Raw genomic sequence first — 20,666 nt, 5'->3', positions numbered from 1 at the left:
GTATCTCTAAACGTGAGAACCCAGAGTACTGTTACTGTACGTGCTGTAGTTCCGAGAGTGCACCCTCTATGTGTCGTATTGCCAGGCGATGAGCTCGATGTTCTGGTGCTTCTGATGTAGACATCGTGGTAGGGACATATCATAATATGGAGGTTGGGTCTCTGGGAAGCTTCGTGGCATATTCTTTCAAACAAGGGGATCGTATATTTAAGGGATATAGAGTCGATACCAGTTTGAATTTTTGTTTGATGTTTGCGAGCAGACGCGGTATGCCCAAAGTGGATAAGAGAGTTGATGGAAGTAGAAATAGAAACCAAACAAATCACTAGCATGGTACAGGAAATAAAAAGTCCAGGATAGGACCGATTTTATATAGGTGCTACAGCCGGCAGAGCAGTACACAATCACATTATACAATCTACGAGTTACTACATTGTCACTTGATAGCATTGCACGTTCGCTGAGTTGACTTTTCGCTGGATCTATACATCTATACAGTCAATGAACAGAACGATACAACCACTCTATAACCCTGTTCACAATCAAACCCTACTCTCCCTTCTTCTCACGCCCACAAAGACCCCCTCCGCCCCAGCCAGAACCTCCCCTGTCTGATCCACAACCTCCCCCAGCACGATCCACCTCCCCGCCCGCTCCTCCTTCACCCATGACTGCACAACGACAGCCCCAGGCGCCGGGACGGGCCGCCGATACCGTATATTCAACGACGAAGTCATACAGACCTCGCCTCGAAAAGCCATTAGTAACCCCATTACCGAATCTAACAAGCTAGCCACTACGCCTCCGTGCAGCACGCCCGGGTGGCCCGTGACATCTTCCCCCAAGGAGGCGAACAGACGCAGTTTCTCGGGTTGTCCTGTGGATGGAGAAGGGGGAGCAGGCAAACGACCTTGTAGAATACAGTGTGGGATCGCGTCGGGCGTGTTGAGAGCCTTGGAGAAGAGATTGTCGTTGGTGACGTCGGAGGGATCGAGAGGGCGTGAGGGGAGAGGGAAGGTCTCGTAGGAGGGGTTGGTGAGGAGGGCGGCGATCCAAGGGATTTGTTCGAGGGGCGTCATTTTTTTTTTTTTTTTTTTGATTTGTATGATATTGGCAGGGATATCTATGAATTGAATGGTCTATATTGTACAGAAGTGGCGACCAGGAGTAGCAAATAGACAATATATAGTGTATAAATACATGATGCGGGGTTACCGAGGTTCGGATCTGTCTATCACAGTCAGTCTACCCCAATCTATACAGACATTTTCTACTCACACCATTGACCACGTATACACAATGTAAACTAAACTTTACTCGCCCTGACCCGTACATACAGACACTCCCCCTCAGCCAACAATCTCCCTCCCTCATCCCGCACATCCGCTTCAACGACCCATTTCCTCGTACTGGGCTCACCCCCCTCCCTCAGCCACACATTGATAACCACATCCCCAGGGACCGGAACCGGTCTCTTGAACTTCGTATTCAAATAAGCCGTAACAGGCACCTCAGCCAATGCGCCGTCGCGCGACCGTTCTCCCGCCGGCCCTACTTCCCCGCGCACTCCCAGCAATAATCCCATACACTCGTCCAGTAAGCTGGCCGTGACGCCTCCGTGAAGCGTTCCAGGGTATCCAGTGATGTCTTCGGCGAGACGGACGAAGAGGCGGAGGCGTTTCACGTCCCCTGGATTTTCTCCAGAAGAGAGGTCCGGACGCTGGTACTGCATGATGCAAGCCGGGATGGTGGATGGGGTGTTGAGTGTTCGGGCGAAGAAATTGTCTTCGGTGGATGATTTGGGGACGCGCGAGGGCATGGGCGTCGTTATGTAGGTTTGGTCGGTTAGGAGGGTGGTTATCCAGGGGGTGGATTCGAGGGGTTCGTGGGGCGCCATCGCTGTTTCTGTGCTTTCTTTGGGGTCGAGGGTAATTGAGTATGTATTATCATAGGTTGTTGAGATATCATGTGCATATATGGAGAGTATAACGTAGAGTAGAAGTGGTGATGGCGTTTGTTTACCGTTGTATGGGCGTGCGGGGTTGATTGCCGAGGTTCTTTATTTGCTTGGTTGGACTCAATAGAGACAGATGGTACGAGTTGAAATTGAACCCAGAGTCAATTGTACAATGCAAACCTATACCTATAACAAACCATACCCTATAAACCAACCAGAAGCATGTAAAGCAAAATCAAACTAGAAATCAACCTAACAATCCTCACACATATCCCGCGACCGTACAGTATCATCCTGTGCATCCGTCCCCCTCACCCGCACCCAGTAATCGCACATCCCCGCATGCTCCACATGTCTCCACCGTCCGATATCACGGTTCGCCATCTGCCCCTGCTTCTCGGTGACCTTCTGCCCCAAACCCAAGTTATAAGGCCTATACTCGCGATCTCGACGGAGTCGCTCAATGACACTCCCGTGAATGCGCGCCCCCTCCGGCAGCGGCCGACGCAGACCGCGCGTATGCCAGCGCGTCATGGCCACCGACCCATCGGGGGTAATCTTCGGCCGTTTAAATGGGAAGAATTCCATGATGCGCCAAAACAGCGTCTCAAGCCCCTTGCCGCCGTCGTAGTCGAGCGAATCGTGCACCTCCGCCGCAGTCGCAGCCTGCACGATCTTCGGGTCGGCCCGCTGCGTCTGCGGGTCGAAGCACCCCAACCGCGCCAGCTGGTCCGGGTCAAAGGTCAGTCCTGCCAGGATCGCCTCCTGCACCATCCACATGAGCGGGATCTGGCTGGCGGGGACGTCTTCGGGGCCTTGCTGGCGGCTGTTGCTGCTGCTGGTGCGCTTGCGTTTGCGTCCTTCGCGCCCGTCGTCGGTGTCTTCGTCGGGCGCCCACCCGCCTCCAACGTCGGAGTGGTCGCCTGCGAAATACACCTCCTCGAAGTCGTCGTTCCGCTGGGAGGGTGAGAGCGTGCGGATGGGACTGTCGTGGCCGCAGGCCGAGACTCTGTCGCGGTCTTTGGCGGCGAGGGCTTCTTCCCCGTGCGCGGCCCACGTGCTGACCCGCTTGGGGGCGCGATTGGTATGTTTCTGGAGATGGGCGTCCCCGAAGAGCACAGGCTGAAACTTGATGCGACGCTCGTCGATGCTGACGGCGTGGCGCATGATGCGCGGGTTAGGCTGGATCTGCTGGTCCTTGGACTCGTCGCGGTTGAATTCCGCAACGCTGTTGACGGTGTCGAAGAGGCCTAGGAACTGCACAAAGCCAACAGAGCGACACATGGTGTCGCGCGAGATGCGGAGACAGCGTTCGGCTGCGCGACGCTCGGGACCCGGGTCGGCGAATTTCCACTGCGTGAAGGCTTCCCATACGAAGGGGATGAGCTCTTCGTTGTCGGCGGAGATGAGGCCCACGAAGTCGAGCATTTCGTTGAGGAAGCGTGCGGTGTAGGCGCCGCGCGAGAAGCCGAACAGGTAGATCTTGGCGCCGGGTTGCCAGCGGCGGGCGAGGAAGCGGTAGCCGCGGATGACGTGTTGGTCGAAGGAGGTGGCGAGGGCTTGGTCGAAGATTTTGTGAGTTGGGAGGTTGCTGAAGGGGCGGAAGGCGAGGTTGGCGAATGCGCCTGGGGTGATATCTGTTCCTATGCCGGCTGGAAACCCTTAGTAATTGATATGGTATTCGATGTAGGACATTTGAAAGGGAGGATCGAGAGCATACGCTGGTAGTAACAGTCTGAATGGGTTAGCATAGGTCGATCCATGAGGAGGAGATTGGGACGTACATCGTTTCTCCTTAGTACGGTCCAGCATACGGAAGATCTTGAGGATGTTGCTCTCTTCGCCATCGGCGCGGAATGTATTCCCAGTCCCATCGAAGCAGAGGACGAGCTCCCTACTCATGTCAGCAACGATTCCACCAAGAGCACCATAGAATATGGTCCTACCGCGTAGGAGGCATGTCTTCACAGTCACAAGGCCCAGCCATCGTGGGGTGGTCACAAAAAGGATTCATCGGGGGCAGAAGGTTTTAAGTTTCACGTCGGCTCGATTCTTAGTGGAGTTGAACAGATGGCCCGTGTCAGGACTATTGCGACTCCATGCAGATTGTAATTGCTGATCATGCGATGATATCAATAGATCCTGCATGGTGCAGACGATGCCTCTTATACCGGCCATCGTATATTGGACACACCGCACCGTTGAGGCTCAGCTCTGGGCAGGCCCCCCGGTCGTCATCTATATATATCAATGGATGCTGATTTTAATATATTTGCGTCGTGCCCTGCGATCAGGCTGAGGACTATGTCACCCTGAGGCACCCTGGCCAGGGTGAGACGACTAGCTCGACTCAGCCAACTGTGCCGTCTTGGGGGGCTTGTCGATCAGCCGCCGTAGACAAATCATAGACATTAGGGCCCCGTGCCGAGTCGCTGTACACGGCGGGGCATGCGAGTCATTTCCAAGGACCCATTCATTACTTAAGAGTTGCAATTATGTGACCATGACTTCAGCATTTGTGTTCTTGAGGACATCTCTGGTGTATCCGCGAACGGTCGATAGGCCAGTCAGTGTGCACACGGCAATAGTGTCTGCACGGAACACGGCCACCACAGACGTAGCCTGATCTATCAGCTCGACCGTCCCTCCTCGCATACTGCCAAGACACCCACTTGGCGCTCTGCATGGCCTCGCAGGAGCCACATCAGGTCGGACTATATACAGCTACTCAGAAATCACGGACGCACTCCCTCACAAATCAGAAAGGGAAACGGGTACCAGTCCCGCCGGGCCTCTGCTTCCCACTCCGCGATATTCTTGACCATCACCCAACCCGTGCGCACGTTCACCTGCGAGAACCCCACCTCCGTCAACAGCTCCGTCATCCAATCCCGCGGAATCCCATGCCGTTCGACACCGTCCAACTTGGATGGCGGATGGAACCACATACACTCGGGCCCGGCATCCTGATAGTCCGTCAGTAGGACGCGACCCCCTGGTTTCAGGCAGCCCATCATGGTCGTCAAGAGCGCCTTGACGTCCGGCACATGATGCAGGACCAGATGCGACAGGATCAGATCGAACTTGCGGCGGGCGCCAGAGCCGTCGGTACCCGCCGGTAGCGCCGGGTCCTCCGGGTCCTCGAGTAATTTGCAGATGGGGATGATATTGTGGGGCTGATCAGGCTGCGCGGTCTTGGCCGTCAGCATTTCGATCATGCCCGGTGCCGTGTCGACCGCGACGACCTCGTGCACCAGGGGTGCGACGAGGGTGCTGAGCAGGCCCGTGCCGCAGCCAATTTCGAGAACATCGACCGGGCTGTCTCTTGCCGCGATGTGAGCCTCGATGTGGGGAGTAAGCTTCTCGAAGGCGAGACTGGTGGCTTCTTGCACGAAGGGGTTGGAGTCCCAGTCTGCGGCCTCGGCGTTGAACCGGTCGGTCACGGTGGAGTTTTGCACGGCTTCGCTTGGCGGCAGATGCATTTTGCTATATCATATGATACAATGGTGTACCAACAGACAAGTGTGTGGGTGACAGGAGATGTGTGTAAACAGAAGATGGACGACCGAGGAAAAGCCCGGTTGCGGCAACTTCTCCGCAGTGCGGGGTCCATCTGTTTGGCCACACCCGCGTGGATCATTCATCATTTTCAACCGATAAATCTCTCTGTCTTTGATTTGACCCCATATGGATATCTCAAACACCGAATAACGGCCCACTTGCAGCGTACGAACACGCCATAACCCGGTCCGTCGAGTGAAGAAAAACCCGGGGAAATGCCTACCTTCCAGTCCACCACACTGGCCCTGGCCCTGATAGCCGCCAGCCACATCACCATCCGCTGCATCAGGCCGCCCAACGCCACGGCTCCAAGCCACCCCAAAAATAGACCGAGCGACAAGGGTGGTCAAGAGAAGCCACGCGACCGCATACGCTTCATAACGGGCTTATTGCCCCTGCTCGGAGCGCATATCTTGCGACTGGCCTTCTTCTATCAAGCGGTCACCGTGCTTCTCTGGACCACAAGCCCCACAGATACATCCTATCTATCGTACATCTGCCCGGGGAGGCAGAATCTCGATCCAGCCATCTTCACATGGTCACCAACTACTATCATCAGCTTACTCGCAATCGCCAGTGGAGGGGCCCTCCGTCTCTCTGCGTACGGTGGACTCGGCCCGAACTTCACGTTTCATCTCGCGCAGCCAGACCAGCTGATCACGGACGGCGTGTACGGCTACCTGCAGCATCCAAGCTACTCAGGGCTGGTGCTGATTGAGGCTGGGACCGTGCCGCTTATCCTGCGATGGGACGCGGCGGCAGCTGGGTGTTGGATGGAGGCGTGGATGCGGGAGACAGTGTCCGGGAAGGGGATGGTGCTGGTGTTGCTGGGGGTGGTTGTAACTGGTGTGTTTGTCACGGTGAGGGTCAGCGACGAGGAGAGGATGTTGAGGGGGCGGTTCGGAAAGGTCTGGGAGGATTGGCACAGAAGGACGGCGAAGTTTGTTCCGGGGTTGTGGTGATGACTTTGTTTTAACTCATGATGATGGTGTGTATTTGTCTGGATTTGTATGTTTTGGATGAATAAATTGTAGGCAGAATGGCTGCTCATGATGCACGATAATAATGGGGTCTGATTAGATCTCAAGACCGCTACGCCAAAACGTTGACCAACGTTTGGTATAGGGCTTAACCTGACTGATATACCCAACATTAGATGGCAAAGCGTGTTAGGCAGGATGACGATAATATTGTTGTTGATGATCTCGATCTTTTTGTGACTGGTAGGCCTTTTGCTTGAGACCCACACATTCCTTTGATCCGATCATTATCCACCAAAGATGGATGGTGTATTACAACAACAGCCTAAAACTGCTCGAGCAAGGAGTGCGAAAGATCTGCCGTCGATACTAGTAGGCATTTCTGCTGTGACAAAACGCGACAATGAAAGTGGCGAGCTGAGCATTGTGATATTATTCACTCTCACGATTTTGTCTCTCCATCTTCGTCTTCTCGTGGACCCATCGATATCCTAGGCACTTATTAGATATGCAGTACAGGCCGTGGATGCAAGATATACAGCTAGCTGAAAACTTGGGCGACAAGTAATCCACATCTCGACTGTCGCATTGCACCGCCTCTTCCGCGGGGAGAGGGGCGGCTTAGCATGATTTTATTTACCGCCACGTCCCCCAGCATGAAGACATCTAATCAACATTTTCGCTTCCAATACCTAAGGAATAATATCTAGTTCGAAACCCCATTGTTGCATTGTCGTCAGAATATTCGCAGGCATGATAAGGTATTGGTCCGTTGTCAACGTCAATCTGCAGTCAATCGCTTACCGATATGCCAGTAGTGGGACACTCACAGAAAACGACTATCAGGTGGGCTGGATTTGCGCGCTTCCCCTCGAAGCTGCGGCTGCCACAGCGCTCTTGGATGAAGAGCATCCCCCCCTTGACCAGGATCCTAGAGACACAAATGCATATACACTTGGTCGGATTGGCCGGCATAATGTGGTCATCGGCTGCCTTCCACTGGGAACAGTTGGAGAAAGTCCAGCGACGGCAGTCGCCAAAGATATGCTGCGGAGCTTCCCCAACATGAAAACTGGCTTGATGGTGGGAATCGGGGGGGGCGCACCGGGCCCACCAAACGACGACCCGGAGGAAGATATTAGACTAGGTGATATTGCCGTGAGCAAGCCGGGTCCTGGCCACGGTGCGTCGTTAATTTCACGTACCACCACGCGACACTAATTCCCATAGGTGGTGTCGTCCAGTATGACTACGGGAAAACATTATCTGAAGGAAACTTTATGAATGTTGGTTATTTAAATCGCCCACCAAATGTGCTTCTGTCTGCGCTCACAAAGCTTGTTTCACGTCATGAGCTTGAAGGATCTACCGTTCCACGGCATTTGGATGAAATGAGAACCAGGTACCCAAGAAGGACTCAGGACTGGCAATATCAAGGAGCTGAGAATGATCATTTGTACGTCGAGAACTTCCCGCACGTTGATATCAGCCGCTCCTGCAAAGACCTTCACTGCCCTGATGACAACGGGCGACTGGTGGCCCGTAAGCCTAGGGCCACGGAAGACCCTGTCATACACTGTGGTTTGATTGCGTCCGGCAATCAAGTGATGAGGGATAGCGTAACCCGCGAGAAGCTGCGAAAGAAACATGGTGTGCTTTGTTTCGAGATGGAGGCCGCTGGCCTAAACAACAATTTCCCGTGCCTTGTGATTCGTGGTATCTGTGACTACTCCGACTCTCACAAGTCTAAGCGATGGCAGCCGTATGCTGCGGCAGTCAGTGCTGCATTCGCTAAAGAGCTTCTTCAGATAATCCCAGTTTCCCAGCTAGACAGAGCGGAAAGGGTGGAGTTCATCACCGGGAAAAGTCAGTCTTCATGATCGATGCGCACCTTAACCCGCTAACTCCTCACTTCTTCTGCTATAGTGGACGACGAATTTGGAAGACTCAACGATAGTATTAAACCTCTCCTGCAAACCCAGGATCGCGAACAACACCAAAGAACCCTGAACTGGCTGTCCCCAAGCTATTATCTATCACAGCATGAGGACGCACAACGGACTATCGACCAAGGATCGGGAAAAAGTTTCATGGAAGATAACCGATTTACAGAATGGATACGCGGCAGTAAAGCCGTGCAAAGTCTTTTCTGCCCGGGGTTACCGGGTGCTGGCAAGACTTCCATGGCATCACTTGTGATAAACAGACTCTGCCGGGGTCGACAAAAGACGAACTATACCCTTGCATTTGTCTATTTTAACTTCAATTTACAAGCCGAACAAACGTTGGTAAACGTTCTCCGATCCGTTTTGCGACAGTTGATTGAGGTCCTTCCGTCGATCCCCGATCGGATCACAGAGCTCTGTCATGCTCGCCGGCAAGTATCCCCCCATGAGACCGTTCAACTACTATGCTGTGTCATAGAGCAGTCTAACCACCCGTTCGTGATCATTGATGCCCTCGACGAATGCGCATCCGAATGCTTCCACGAATTGATTCAGGTTATCCGACGGCTGCAACACATGGGAGTTCGCTTCCTGCTGACTTCGCGCCACATCGATACCATTGCAAAGGAGTTCAGAGACATGCCGAATTGCCACTGTTTGGAAGTTCGAGCAGTCGAGAAAGACATGGAGGCATCCATTGATCGCAACTTCGACTTTTCGTCATTTTACCGAATACCCGATGAATTACCCGAGATAGATTATTTTAGAAGGACAATTGTTGATGCCGCGCAGGGGATGTAAGGGACCATATCCAGACCGGGCTTACATGTCCAAGCTCACACCTCTAGGTTCATTCTCGTTCGACTCTATGTTAACATTTTGAAGCGCAAGTGTACGAGAGGCGAAATACAAGAGGAGTTGGACAACATAGCGAATGGTCGATCCGAGGATCCAATCCAAGAGGCGTACCAGAAAACGTTGCGGATGATAGAGAACGCAGGCCACAGTGAGTGGGCCTTCCGTGTTATAAGCTGGGTATTCCATGCTCAGAGACATCTGAGCCCCATGGAACTCAGAGAGGCTCTAGCGGCCCAGACCCAGCGAGATGGCACTTGCCTTGACCTGAATTACGCGCCGCCAGATATCACGACAGTTGTCTCTTATTGTTCAGGCATCATAACCTTGAGTCCAAGTACCGGCTTCATTGAATTCGTCCATTTCACTGCTTTTCAGTATTTTGAGAAATACCACCAGCAGCATCCCTGGATGAGCTCTGGCAGAGAGATATCATTGGCTTGTCTCAGGTACCTGTCGTTCGATGTTTTTGCCACAACACCAAGCTGTGCCTTCTTCCTCGACTATGCGGTTCGTTTTTGGGCGGAACACACCAAGCCAGTACAAGGCGATCAGAAAGTGCGCGAGTATGCCATGCACTTTCTTCGAGCCAAATCGTTGACCGCCGCCGCGGATCGAATGTTTCCTATCGACGACCCCTGTTACATAACATTGTCGCTCGTAGACGACCTCGATGGACCCGGTGCAACTGGGCTTCACCTAGCTGCACGGTTCGGCCTCGCTATACAAGTCCGAGACTTGCTAGACGGGATACCGGCTGCCGAAATCAATGGCCAAGATTCTAGTGGTCAGACACCCCTTCTGCTTGCGGTAAAAAGTGGATGCCAGGATGCTATCAACATTCTTCTCGAAAATCCAAACATAACACCGGACGCCCTTGACATCCATGGCCGGTCGCCGCTATCGATTGCGGCGCAATTGGGACTCACCGGAGTGACTAAAAGTCTCCTGTCGACTGGCAAGGTTGACCCCAACCTGCCGGCCTGGGATGGCTGGACGCCCATCATGTATGCTGCTCGGAATAATCGTCTAGAGATACTGGAGCTGTTATTGGAAGTGGATGGTGCCAACCCCAACTGGATGAGCCCCGATGGCGACACAGCCCTTACGTTGGCAGTGGAGATGGGATTTGCCGAGACGGTGGGGCTGCTTTTGGAGCGTGGGGGGGTGGGAGCTAACCTGTCCGATGTGAGCACCAAACGCGCGTTTAAACTTGCTCTGGAAGATGGAAATAAGGCTGTGATGCATGAACTGCTTCAGAATGGCTTCGAATCGGCGCTGGAGTGGTCGGTGCTGCCACGGACCGCCGGGTCCCAAAACGTGTCCCCTTTGTTGATGAAAGACAACAGCACACTGGACATCAGCCACGTGTTATTGCTAGCGGTGCAAAAGGGCCTTACCGACGTGGTTACGATCCTCCTGCGAAGGAATTTCGATATTGACCGGGTTTATTATGGTGGGAAAAGTATGCTCATGGTTGCTGTGGAGAATAGACAAAAAGACGTCGTGGAAACCTTGCTGCGGGCCGGCTCCGCTCGTACTGATACAATGACGAAGCGCGGAGATACTGCTTTATTCCTGGCCGTTGTCAGAGGAGATGCCGATATCGTTCGGATTCTTCTGGAAATTGGCGGAGCCAATCCGAATGCAGGCTGCAGTAAGACTTTCCACCCGTGTGGGTCATCTATTCTTGACTCAAGTTTCTTACTCAATGTGTTACAGACGATCCATATAAGTACCCATTACCCGTGGCGGTCGAAAACAATCACGAAGAAATAATCCAATTACTACTCACGACCAGTAACATCAACCCCAACCCCGGGCTTCAGGCAGCGATAACAACCAAGCAAATGCCAATGATACGCATGTTTCTCAATTTGCCAAACGTGAATCCTAATGTACACGACAGACTTGCCGGCCAGACTGTTTTGATGACCGCAATACGGCAGGGAGACATGGAGATGGTTCGCTGGCTCCTGGAGAAGAATATGGTCGACATAAATGCACGTAACTCGGCGGGCGAAACTGCTCTTATGCGTGCTGTCACGATGTATGATCTGGAGACCGTCAGGCTTCTCGTTGAAGTGTATGGGGCAGATATCACCGCGCGGACGAAGTACGGTGCTACCGCTCTGGATTGGGCTGAGAGATATCGCTGGACTATCGACGAAGTGATCAGGTTACTTTCCCCCAAGAGAGTGCGTGTTGCTTGAATGAACAATCTCTATCATTTCACCGTGTACTTTCCCTATTTTCTCAGTCGGTTGAGACTGGAATCACATTGTCTACGTCAAGATAGAAACCCGACCTTCTTATCCCTCTTGCTGTGGGTCTAGAGAGTGATAACCATACCTGGCAGTGTCACCGTGAAACTAGCCGTTCTCAGCCAGAAACTGAGATTTTTTTTGTTTTGTCAAACCAACTACACTGGCATTCTCACACGAATCTGGCTGATCGAAGGCCCACGGTCGGCCAAATTGTATTCTACTGCACTGCTGGCGAGAAAACCACTTTTTGGGGGATTTTTTCCAGTGGAATGCCTGTAACCTACTGCGGGAATGCCCACAAGAGGGCGACTCAGCGGATGTGCTGTAGCTGAACATTTACTTGGTGGGGCTTAATATAGAGGTGGGGAGATCCATATGGTATGAGCAAATTGATAAGCAAACACGGTGTGCAAGCCAATTTCGAAGGTCTGTTGGTTGGAAATTGTCTAGACGAGGTGTGGAAAGCATCCAATACATCAATAGTACTCACGGGTGGGGGATATTTTTAGTTTCTATGGGGTCACTGGATTTGTTGCTTGCCTGGATAACAGAAACACACGGCGTAGACTCGTCTCGAGATGTTCATGTGCTGTCTTCCATAATTTCCGTCTTAATCCCGGTCCCAAACTCCGGGACTTGAGCGATAAAAAGCCTCACAGATCTGAGAGCATAGTTTCCTGGGCGGGGGATATCACCCGTTTTGACATCTAGGATAGCATGGATGGGACTTGTGGTTGGGCTGACAGACAGCTGACGTGAGAGCTAACCTGCCAATCTATCTTGGCTGTCAGTAATCATGAAACCCCGCAACTAACCCCGTGTAGAAAGTGATTCACCACCCACCTGTGTTGATGCTTACGGATCACGACCCCGAATAATCCGTATATATCCCACGACATCCCCCAGCCTATCCATACCACTTGGCAACTATCCTCAGTCCCACTCACCATGACCGCATCCAAGACCGGGTCCTGCCTCTGCGGCGCTGTCAAATACACCATCACCGGTGTACCGGAGCACTTCTACCTCTGTCACTGCATCAGCTGCCAAAAGGCAACGGGTTCGGTCTTCGGGGCAAACTGCTGGTACAAGAAGTCGGTAAGACCTGCCTTTCATTCTTCATAGAAAAGACTTTAGAGTCAAATTGCTAACAAGCAACACCAGGAATTGCAAATCACCCAAGGTAACCACTCAATCACGACGTACCAGGACAAAAGCCCGGAATCGGGCAATCCCCTGCAACGCTCGTTCTGCACCACGTGCGGCTCCAACCTATTCATAAGCAACGATACTATGGACAAGCTGGGGGCTGTGTCCGTGACGAGCGGGACAATCGACGATCAGTCGGGTCTGCGCCCGACGTTGGAAGTCTGGGGGCGAGGACGAAGGGAGTGGTTGAATCCTGTTGAGGGTGTTGATGGGAAGGATACGCAGTGATCTTGGTTGGAATTAGCTTTGGCCTGTGTTGCTGTGTCGACTTTTGTAAGGGTCAATAATTAGTGGGAATAGGGTTAGTCACTGCGAATATGGTTCAAAACGCTTATGGAGATTGGCGGCGTCTAAACAGTGTCGGGATCCTCAATTTCGAGTTGTTTTATTGGTCTCTCTAGATGTGGGTGTAGCAGAGATGGCAGATTAATATGTCTCCTTCAACTTCAAGTGGGTTCCATCGGTGGATTGGCAGCTGCTTGCGACCAGTTGTTGTGCTTGTCTCTTCTTCTCTATAGCCTGGATGCTGGGACAGAAATTCACTTCTGTCAGTGCCTGAAAAAAGTCATCAAGAGTGGGTCTCATGGAGTAGTAGATCTACTAGTACATTTCTCCCGACACATGTTTTGACTTCTTGGAAACCCTGTATCTAGCCCTGACGTCATTACATTCCTGTAGCTGTTGTTTGTCTACAGATCTCCAATGTAGCTCTTTCAAGTCACAGCGATTCTAAGCTATATATTGTTAGCAATTTGAAAAAATGTCCTGCTCAGTGGTGGTTAAAAAACATGAATATACAGAGCAACCTCTTAATCAGGAGCCTCCCACGAAAGCCTTGATTGACCAGTATGTATAATGCTCGGAATATTAGGTTGAACCCATTGAACAGTCCGACATCCAGTCGACTCACCAATATAAAGCCATCACTGATGTTTATTTAACACTCCAGTTTCCTTACGCCCCAAGACATCAGCTACGACCGCAACCACGGCCCAATCCCACCCGTATCCGAAGAGAAGCACACCATCGGAATCGGCGGCGTGGGACTCCATTCCCTTGAACTCACAGTAGACCAGCTACGTTCCAAATTCAGTCAACACACGGTCACCTGTGCGCTGCAATGCGCAGGCAATCGGCGACACACGATGCGCACGCTCTTGAAGGAAGTCCAGGGAATTGATTGGGGCGACGCAGCCGTCATGAACTGCAAATGGAAGGGACCTCGTCTTCGAGACGTTCTGCTGCGGGCCGGTCTGAGAAATATTCCCAACAATACTGATCGCCAGCTATACGTGGCGTTTTCGTGCTACAAAGTGGAATGTCAAGATGACGACTTTTTCGAAGCCAGCGTACCGTTGGAGAAGTGCTTGGAGGAGGACCGGGATGCTATTTTGGCACTGGAGGTGCGTAGTAGCTGTTTCTTCCACCCTCCCAAGGCTATTGCTCACGATTGACTAGGTAAATGATTCCCCCCTTACTGCAAATCATGGCTATCCAGTCCGAGTGGTCCTACCGGGTATAGTGGGTGTGCGATGGGTAAAGTGGCTCGAGCGCATCACCATCCAAGATCACGAGTCACCCAACGTGTACCAACAGCGCGACTACAAAGTCCTTCCACCGGATGCGACGGACAGCGAGTCCGCGGAGCAATACTGGGGCTGCACGCCTCCGATGTACGATTTGCCCATCAACTCTGTTGTTGCCGTTCCGAGCGACGGGGAAACCGTGTCGGCACCACCTAGTGGCACGGTGGAGGTCAAAGGGTATGCCATTCCAGGGGGTGCAAATGGGCCTGTTATCCGGGTCGAGGTGTCTGGAGACGGTGGAAAATCGTGGGTACAAGCGGAGTTGAACGAATCGAGTCGCAGTTCGAAGTGGTGTTGGGTGCTATGGAGAGCTAGTGTGAAAATGACACTCGGTACAAAAGTCGACATTTTGAGTCGCGCGACGGATGCAGGTGGGAATTCCCAGAAGGAGCACTCGCAGTGGAATCTTCGAGGGGTTGGTTACTCTGGTTATGGCCGAGCGAAGGACCTGACTATCGTGTGAATGTCATTCTCTAGATAAAGGGGATTCCCCCTAATACCCGTTTACAGATGGAGCAAGTCCTCTAACTGTATGAAGGGGGCTGGTTTAGGATCTCGTGTCTTTTCCCCTAAATATCAGGTACTAGTAGAGACTGGACCAGGAAAGGCATAGGCAGAATATGGCCAGTGGACCGACCAGTCACTCTCAAGACCGCTACGCCAAAACGTTGACCAACGTTTGGTATAGGGCTTAACCTGGCTGATATACCAAACAGTTACTTACTGCCTTGCCACCGAGGAAGGAAAGCAACTAAGTATTCCCAGAAATCCCGCTGATTGGCAAATTCTCCAAGCCACAGAATCATGAGATAACTGTGTTACAAGCCCTGATAACACTGTTTCATCAGCCATCCTTTCCGGTCGTGACAGACATGGCCATGCATATTTTATTCACCCATTGCACACTAGCTCCTTACTCCACAAAACTGACTTTGAAGTATCAATGGTTATTGGTGCAGGTCTTTACGCAAGGATGATGCGTGTTGACATATGCTGTGTCAATGTCTTTGCCTGATAGGCATGTCAGTCACTTTATCAAAATATAAAAACTAGCCTTGACTCCCATTACATTCAGCCAATCTTCGTTGTCACCGACCTTCTACTTCCTTTTCTAGTACAACATCCTAGTTGAAGCAATCCACCAAGATGTCCCACCGAATTGATAGAGAAGCCCAAGACTTTTACGAGAGCCAGAATGATCCATCCCCGGTCTCCAGCCGTTTTGCAGACGACACCTACACTGGAGAGCCCCGACAAGCCCTGAAGGACAGAATTCCCGTCCAAACGGACGAGGATATCGAAGATAGTCCGATGCAGCCACCTTTCTCCAACACCAACGACCAGTTGGGTATGTTTTAGGTCATCGATATGTAACAAGTTAAGAAGCTGACTAGTGTCTCACAGCGCTGGACGAAGATGAAGCTATTCAGAGCTCGAATATCATTTCTGGCGACCCGCTCCGTCATGCGAAGCCTCAGAGCTCCACTAAGTATAGTGAGGGGCCAGACGAGGATGAACTGCCCGAGGATGTTTTGAGTGCTAGATATTAATCGAGGCCGTTTTCTGGGCTTGGTCCTGTCTATGGAAGGGAGACCATATCGTGTGTTGTTCGTTAATTTGAATTGTATTATCCAATAACCTGATCAACGTAACTATAAGACCAACCATTTCATATAAATTGTATGATGCTTTTCTGTTTTTTTTTTTTGGTAGTCGAGGATCGAGAACTGTAACTCCGGAGAGGCTTGAGGACTAGGTCCTGTTCAGTCTGGTTGTTCCATGAGACACGGTATAACTAGGTTTGTGCTATGGAAGCTCCATTTCAAGGGAAGTCTTCTCAGTGATGCAAAGAGAGATCCCCAACTCGTTGCCATTCTAGAGCTGTTGCAAGGGAAATCCAAAGAGTATTCAAACTTAGATACCTTCCCTTTCGGACGATCAATCGTGATTTGGTGTCACCCTTGAGAACAGACATGGTGCAACTCGACAGCAATCACACCTGCACTACGTCAGGGTGCCTACACTTGGTGGGCCTGCAAATCGGAACCTGTCTCTGTAAGACTACGCGCATGTTTTAGTACCCCGTATTAGCTGCTAATGTGTGAAGAGCGTTGGGGAATACTAAAGTCTCCCAATGCCATCCGAAATCGCTTTTGGTTGATGGTCTATAAACCAGCCCTATCAATATTAAAGTCAACCAAGCCTCAATATACTTCAACCTTTCCATCAGTTTGAACCCCAAATCCAGGTAACTCTTTAACGACTGTTGAGGTGAGGAAAACACACGGTCCATCTTGGCGTGCCATATCCTTCCAAAAGCAGGCATAGAAGTAATGACTGCCTTTGCAAAATATCACCGGAACCCCAAAACCCAAATCCATCCTGGCCCGCACGCGAAAATAGATATCTATACAGAGATACATTTCCCCGAGCCCATGTTAGTCAGGGGCTTTCGGCTGTTGCGGAGTAATGTACTCTCAATGATCCCTGCCATCAGCTGCTCAAAGGAAATCCCGTTGATCTGAGCGCTGGCAGGCAACGGAGAATGACCTGGCAGCATGCCGGAGATGGGATTGACCTGTATTTCACGTCAGCCCTGCCCACAAGAAATGATGACCGTGGATCTGACCTCCATAATCTGCGCAGTGGAGCCCGGCTCGTTGCTATCAAATCGGATATCCACCCGTCCAGCATCCCTGCATCCAAGCAGAGTCCAAGCGTCGAGCGCCAGAAGACAGGCAGTTTGAACCTGGGGATCGATCGTCTCGCTCAGTTTGTAATCCTTAATGACCAATCCGCAGTCTGTGCTGGACTTGCTTTGCCAGCTGGAAAAGTCCTGCCTACTATCCCCATTGGTCAACCCATCGTGGCTGGGCTTGGATGGGTCCTCCCAGACATGTTCCCTCACGCCAATCACCCGGCTGAGCTCACCGGTGCCGAGGAGACTGACGGTAAACTCCCGACCAGCCAGGAAGGACTCGACCAGAATCGGCTGGTCCGGGAAGTCCGACCGCAGGTTCTCCACGGCCTTTGTCAGCTCCGCACTGGAGTTGACCTTATTAAACGAGTCGATCCCCTTCGATGACCCTTCCGTGCCCAACTTGACAAACAGCGGATAGTCAAGGTGCTTGGAATCCTGCACCAAGTCACCAAAATCGCGCTGGTGGGGGGAGATGACCGTGAAAGGTGCATTGGGGACACTGCAATGGTCCAGTACGGTCTATTCCCGCGAAAGGAATTAGTCACCGGGACGACCGTAGCCACGAAGACATCGTACCTTCGTGTTGATCTTGTTCTGGCACAACGCCATGGTAGCGGCATCCGCGAAGGTGTATGGGATCTGATAGGCGTCCAGCAGGGCTGGGACCTGCGCTTCACGTGCGGATCCATAGAAACCTTGTGACATGTTGAACACTAAATCCCACTCCTTGTTTCTGTTGATCGCGAGAGCCTGGACGAGAGAGGAAATTCCAGGGAGCTGCACAACAGTATGGCCGAGTCTCGTCAGCGCCGCCACGACCTCGTCCACTTCACCGTCATGGGTGAGAGCGGCACATTCCTGCTGTGACTGTCCATCCGCTAGGTAAGCTGATCGCCGTTCAGCGACGAGAGCTATGGTAAGGGCAGGCATGGCTTCAACGGAATAGGATACAGCCAGGGGATACAGAAAACAATTGATAGTCCAGTCCCAAGGACGTTCTCAGGGTCAGTATTTGACACCTGATATCAATAGGGCAACCAGCGGGCCTGAGCCTCAACTTGGTCTTCTTCCCACGCCACCCCTATATATTGCGCGAATTCAGGGAATCGCACCCGAAGTCGCCATCTCAGTCACGTCACGATGATGGAAGCGGTGAGTTCCATCAGTAATCTAGAACTTTTGGCCCTGACCGACCAGGTGTGGTTGGATGACAGTCGAGATTCAGCTGCGCCGAAGTGGGTTCCTCGGCCGACCATGACATCATCATCGACTTCATCAAGTTTACACTCCCACGCCATCACCCCAGCCAGGATTTTCGTATAGAAACCATTCGCCCGGAAGCATACCAGGGGGGCTAGACCTAACGACTGATTCTATTCTGAAGGTTATGCGATGCTTTCACACGATTCGTCGGAGTCAACGGCGTCGGACCACGGCAATGTCGATATCTTAATCGTTGGAGCAGGACCAGCGGGGCTCATGGCCGCATGCTGTGCCGCACGGTACACTCGGTCCATCCGAATTATTGATCTGAAAGAGAGCCGTACGAAAACGGGGCATGGGGATGGCTTTCAGAGCCGGACGCTGGAGATCCTAGACAGTTTTGGCCTGGCCCAGGAGATACTGACGCAGAGCATGCCCGATATGGAGGGCTCTTATTGGGTCGGTCCAAAGTCTACCAGGCACCATGATTCGTCGTTTGGCTAACTTAACGTAGGCGGCCAAGAAAGACCGCGGACATATCCAGCGCGTGGGAATAGAGCCAGCCGGCAACGGGCATAAATCAAGGTTTCCAAAGGCGTTGCTCAACCAGGGGGCAACGGAACAGATCCTTCTAGACTACTTATATCGAGAGCATGAGATTCGTGTGGAGAGATTGAAGTTGGCCGAGACCTTGCACATTCGTGACGTGGCTGATGCAGCCTTCCCCGTATCTGTGGGCGTCCTGCATGTGATAGATAATGGTAACTGGTTCCCCCCTCATGGAAACAATGTCTGACCCAACGAACAGACCGCGATTGCGCCAATGAGCGGGAAACTGTCAATGCACGGTATCTTGTTGCATGTGATGGCGCACACAGCTGGACCAGAGAGCAGCTGGAGGTTCCCACGGAGGGGGACCCCTCCGGGTCAACCTGGGGCGTGTTCGATATAGTTCCCATCTCGAATTTTCGTATGTCGTCTTTTATATGGGTTGTGTATCGTGATCGCTGACAGACTTGTAGCTGATATTCGCCGATCATGTGCGATCCATTCCGAGGGTGTGGGGAGCATCATGACTATACCCAGGGAGAACCGAATGGTTCGGTTCTATACTCATCTTCACGACGGCGTTAGCGACACCAATATAAAGGATTCTGATGGTGTCCCTCATGAGCTGGTAGATAGAGCCGCAAGGACCATGATGCCGTACAGCTTGACGTGTAAACATTGTGACTGGTGGTCACTGTATAGGGTACGCGACCTCTCTAGACGTGAGAAGGAGAAGACTAACGAAATACAAGGTAGGAAGACGTTTAGTAACAAAATACAGACCGCACGATCGGTGAGTCGTCCAGTGAAGCGGTCACTAGACCAGGCTAACAGCTACAGGGTATTCCTGGTAGGCGATGCAGCCCACAGCCATTCACCACTAGGAGGGCAGGGTATGAACGTGTCCATGCAGGACAGCTACAACCTCGTGTGGAAGCTAGGAGCGGTGCTCTCTGGCCACTTTGACAGCGCTATCCTCGATACATACGAGCAGGAGAGACGTCCTGTTGCGGAAAGGTTGATGCGACTGGATGCGAAGCTTGTCCAGGCTTACGAGGATGGGTGCACAAAAAGCGACAAGGGCGTAGCTGAAACTCGCGAGGACTATTCGGGCTTTATGTCTGGTATAGAGTTGATATATCCCTCGAGTGTGCTTGTCTCTCAAGAAGGGAGCTTTGGCAGTGCCTCCGCACGGAATGTGAAGATAGGAAGACGCATGGATTCAGTGCAGGTGACTACGCACTGCGATGGGACCAAGACACATCTTGCGCGATATTTTCCAACGAATGGGTCGTGGAGACTTCTCGTCTTCCCGGGTGACCTAGAACAGCAAGGGCGGATGGATGTGCTCACTCGATTCGCGGAAGCATTCACGAATACGCCCTCTCTAGCAATGTTGAATCAGAGTTCCTTTGGGAAGGCGAGGTTTTCGATGATTGAGCCCATTCTCATTCACACCAGCCCAACAACAGCCTTCAACCTCTTGGATCTCCCAGATATGTTTCACCCATTTGACGAGGAGCTTGGATGGGATTACTGGAAGGTTTTCTCTGATGATAAAGAGCACTCCACTGGGGTCGGTCACGCCTATGAAACGTATGGGATCGATGACGAAGGCCCATGCTGTCTGATTCTTTGCCGTCCAGACCAACATGTTGCGTGGATAGGCGATTCAGAAGATGTGGCTGGGTTGAATGAGTATTTCTCGAACTTCCTTTGTAAATAGTGATCGAATAGAACTTTGGATATAGACATGGCTTATCTCGTTCATTCACCATATACTGGTGTGTATACCAATCTAGGCATGCGGTGTGTCGGTCTAGATACCTAATCGTCGCGATAGAGTAAGTAT

The 20,666-nt window shown here is 51.9% G+C and overlaps 12 protein-coding genes across 12 annotated transcripts; 7 read left to right on the top strand and 5 right to left on the bottom strand.

Moving 5' to 3' along the window:
- Positions 1-542: 542 nt before the first annotated feature.
- BDW47DRAFT_123835 (PaaI family thioesterase) lies at positions 543-1,079 on the bottom strand (the record flags this gene model as incomplete). Its single annotated transcript, XM_024816132.1, has 1 exon — positions 543-1,079. The coding sequence occupies one exon, from the start codon at positions 1,077-1,079 to the stop codon at positions 543-545; it is 537 nt and encodes a 178-aa protein (XP_024674351.1).
- A 132-nt stretch (positions 1,080-1,211) lies between these two features.
- Positions 1,212-1,897, bottom strand: BDW47DRAFT_123834 (PaaI family thioesterase; the record flags this gene model as incomplete). The annotated part of the gene is made up of 2 exons (XM_024816131.1): positions 1,212-1,227; positions 1,338-1,897. The coding sequence occupies 2 exons, from the start codon at positions 1,895-1,897 to the stop codon at positions 1,212-1,214; spliced, it is 576 nt and encodes a 191-aa protein (XP_024674350.1).
- A 312-nt stretch (positions 1,898-2,209) lies between these two features.
- Positions 2,210-3,944, bottom strand: BDW47DRAFT_135126 (T6SS phospholipase effector Tle1-like catalytic domain-containing protein; the record flags this gene model as incomplete). Its single annotated transcript, XM_024818253.1, has 4 exons — positions 2,210-2,783; positions 2,856-3,609; positions 3,742-3,851; positions 3,904-3,944. 4 exons carry the CDS (start codon positions 3,942-3,944, stop codon positions 2,210-2,212), a joined length of 1,479 nt encoding a protein of 492 aa, XP_024674349.1.
- A 440-nt stretch (positions 3,945-4,384) lies between these two features.
- On the bottom strand, positions 4,385-5,525 carry BDW47DRAFT_94362 (class I SAM-dependent methyltransferase). Its single transcript, XM_024820271.1, has one exon. The coding sequence runs from the start codon at positions 5,437-5,439 to the stop codon at positions 4,693-4,695; it is 747 nt and encodes a 248-aa protein (XP_024674348.1). The 5' UTR covers positions 5,440-5,525; the 3' UTR covers positions 4,385-4,692.
- A 144-nt stretch (positions 5,526-5,669) lies between these two features.
- Positions 5,670-6,656, top strand: BDW47DRAFT_101860 (methyltransferase family protein). The gene has a single exon (XM_024811736.1). The coding sequence runs from the start codon at positions 5,734-5,736 to the stop codon at positions 6,478-6,480; it is 747 nt and encodes a 248-aa protein (XP_024674347.1). The 5' UTR covers positions 5,670-5,733; the 3' UTR covers positions 6,481-6,656.
- A 142-nt stretch (positions 6,657-6,798) lies between these two features.
- BDW47DRAFT_116099 (nucleoside phosphorylase domain-containing protein) lies at positions 6,799-8,378 on the top strand (the record flags this gene model as incomplete). Its single annotated transcript, XM_024814885.1, has 3 exons — positions 6,799-6,844; positions 7,331-7,681; positions 7,729-8,378. The coding sequence occupies 3 exons, from the start codon at positions 6,799-6,801 to the stop codon at positions 8,376-8,378; spliced, it is 1,047 nt and encodes a 348-aa protein (XP_024674346.1).
- A 2,556-nt stretch (positions 8,379-10,934) lies between these two features.
- Positions 10,935-11,635, top strand: BDW47DRAFT_101856 (ankyrin repeat domain-containing protein). Its single transcript, XM_024811735.1, has one exon. The coding sequence runs from the start codon at positions 11,150-11,152 to the stop codon at positions 11,510-11,512; it is 363 nt and encodes a 120-aa protein (XP_024674345.1). The 5' UTR covers positions 10,935-11,149; the 3' UTR covers positions 11,513-11,635.
- Positions 11,636-11,895: 260 nt separating this feature from the next.
- Positions 11,896-13,332, top strand: BDW47DRAFT_101854 (GFA family protein). Its single transcript, XM_024811734.1, has 3 exons — positions 11,896-12,341; positions 12,410-12,671; positions 12,738-13,332. The coding sequence occupies exons 2-3, from the start codon at positions 12,515-12,517 to the stop codon at positions 13,001-13,003; spliced, it is 423 nt and encodes a 140-aa protein (XP_024674344.1). The 5' UTR covers positions 11,896-12,341; positions 12,410-12,514; the 3' UTR covers positions 13,004-13,332.
- Positions 13,333-13,535: 203 nt separating this feature from the next.
- On the top strand, positions 13,536-14,824 carry BDW47DRAFT_123829 (putative sulfite oxidase; the record flags this gene model as incomplete). The annotated part of the gene is made up of 3 exons (XM_024816130.1): positions 13,536-13,621; positions 13,725-14,178; positions 14,234-14,824. 3 exons carry the CDS (start codon positions 13,536-13,538, stop codon positions 14,822-14,824), a joined length of 1,131 nt encoding a protein of 376 aa, XP_024674343.1.
- A 683-nt stretch (positions 14,825-15,507) lies between these two features.
- BDW47DRAFT_123828 (uncharacterized protein) lies at positions 15,508-15,911 on the top strand (the record flags this gene model as incomplete). The annotated part of the gene is made up of 2 exons (XM_024816129.1): positions 15,508-15,709; positions 15,766-15,911. 2 exons carry the CDS (start codon positions 15,508-15,510, stop codon positions 15,909-15,911), a joined length of 348 nt encoding a protein of 115 aa, XP_024674342.1.
- Positions 15,912-16,020: 109 nt separating this feature from the next.
- BDW47DRAFT_135124 (D-alanine--D-alanine ligase family protein) lies at positions 16,021-17,992 on the bottom strand (the record flags this gene model as incomplete). The annotated part of the gene is made up of 3 exons (XM_024818252.1): positions 16,021-16,939; positions 16,991-17,581; positions 17,639-17,992. The coding sequence occupies 3 exons, from the start codon at positions 17,990-17,992 to the stop codon at positions 16,769-16,771; spliced, it is 1,116 nt and encodes a 371-aa protein (XP_024674341.1). The 3' UTR covers positions 16,021-16,768.
- Positions 17,993-18,269: 277 nt separating this feature from the next.
- On the top strand, positions 18,270-20,666 carry BDW47DRAFT_94191 (FAD binding domain-containing protein). Its single transcript, XM_024820268.1, has 6 exons — positions 18,270-18,724; positions 18,780-19,026; positions 19,074-19,235; positions 19,288-19,517; positions 19,567-19,607; positions 19,655-20,666. Exons 1-6 carry the CDS (start codon positions 18,455-18,457, stop codon positions 20,538-20,540), a joined length of 1,836 nt encoding a protein of 611 aa, XP_024674340.1. The 5' UTR covers positions 18,270-18,454; the 3' UTR covers positions 20,541-20,666.

This window comes from Aspergillus candidus (genome assembly GCF_002847045.1).
Source record: "Aspergillus candidus strain CBS 102.13 unplaced genomic scaffold BDW47scaffold_9, whole genome shotgun sequence".
In the NCBI taxonomy this organism is placed as follows: domain Eukaryota; kingdom Fungi; phylum Ascomycota; class Eurotiomycetes; order Eurotiales; family Aspergillaceae; genus Aspergillus; species Aspergillus candidus.
This window is presented reverse-complemented; position numbering and strand designations above follow the sequence as displayed.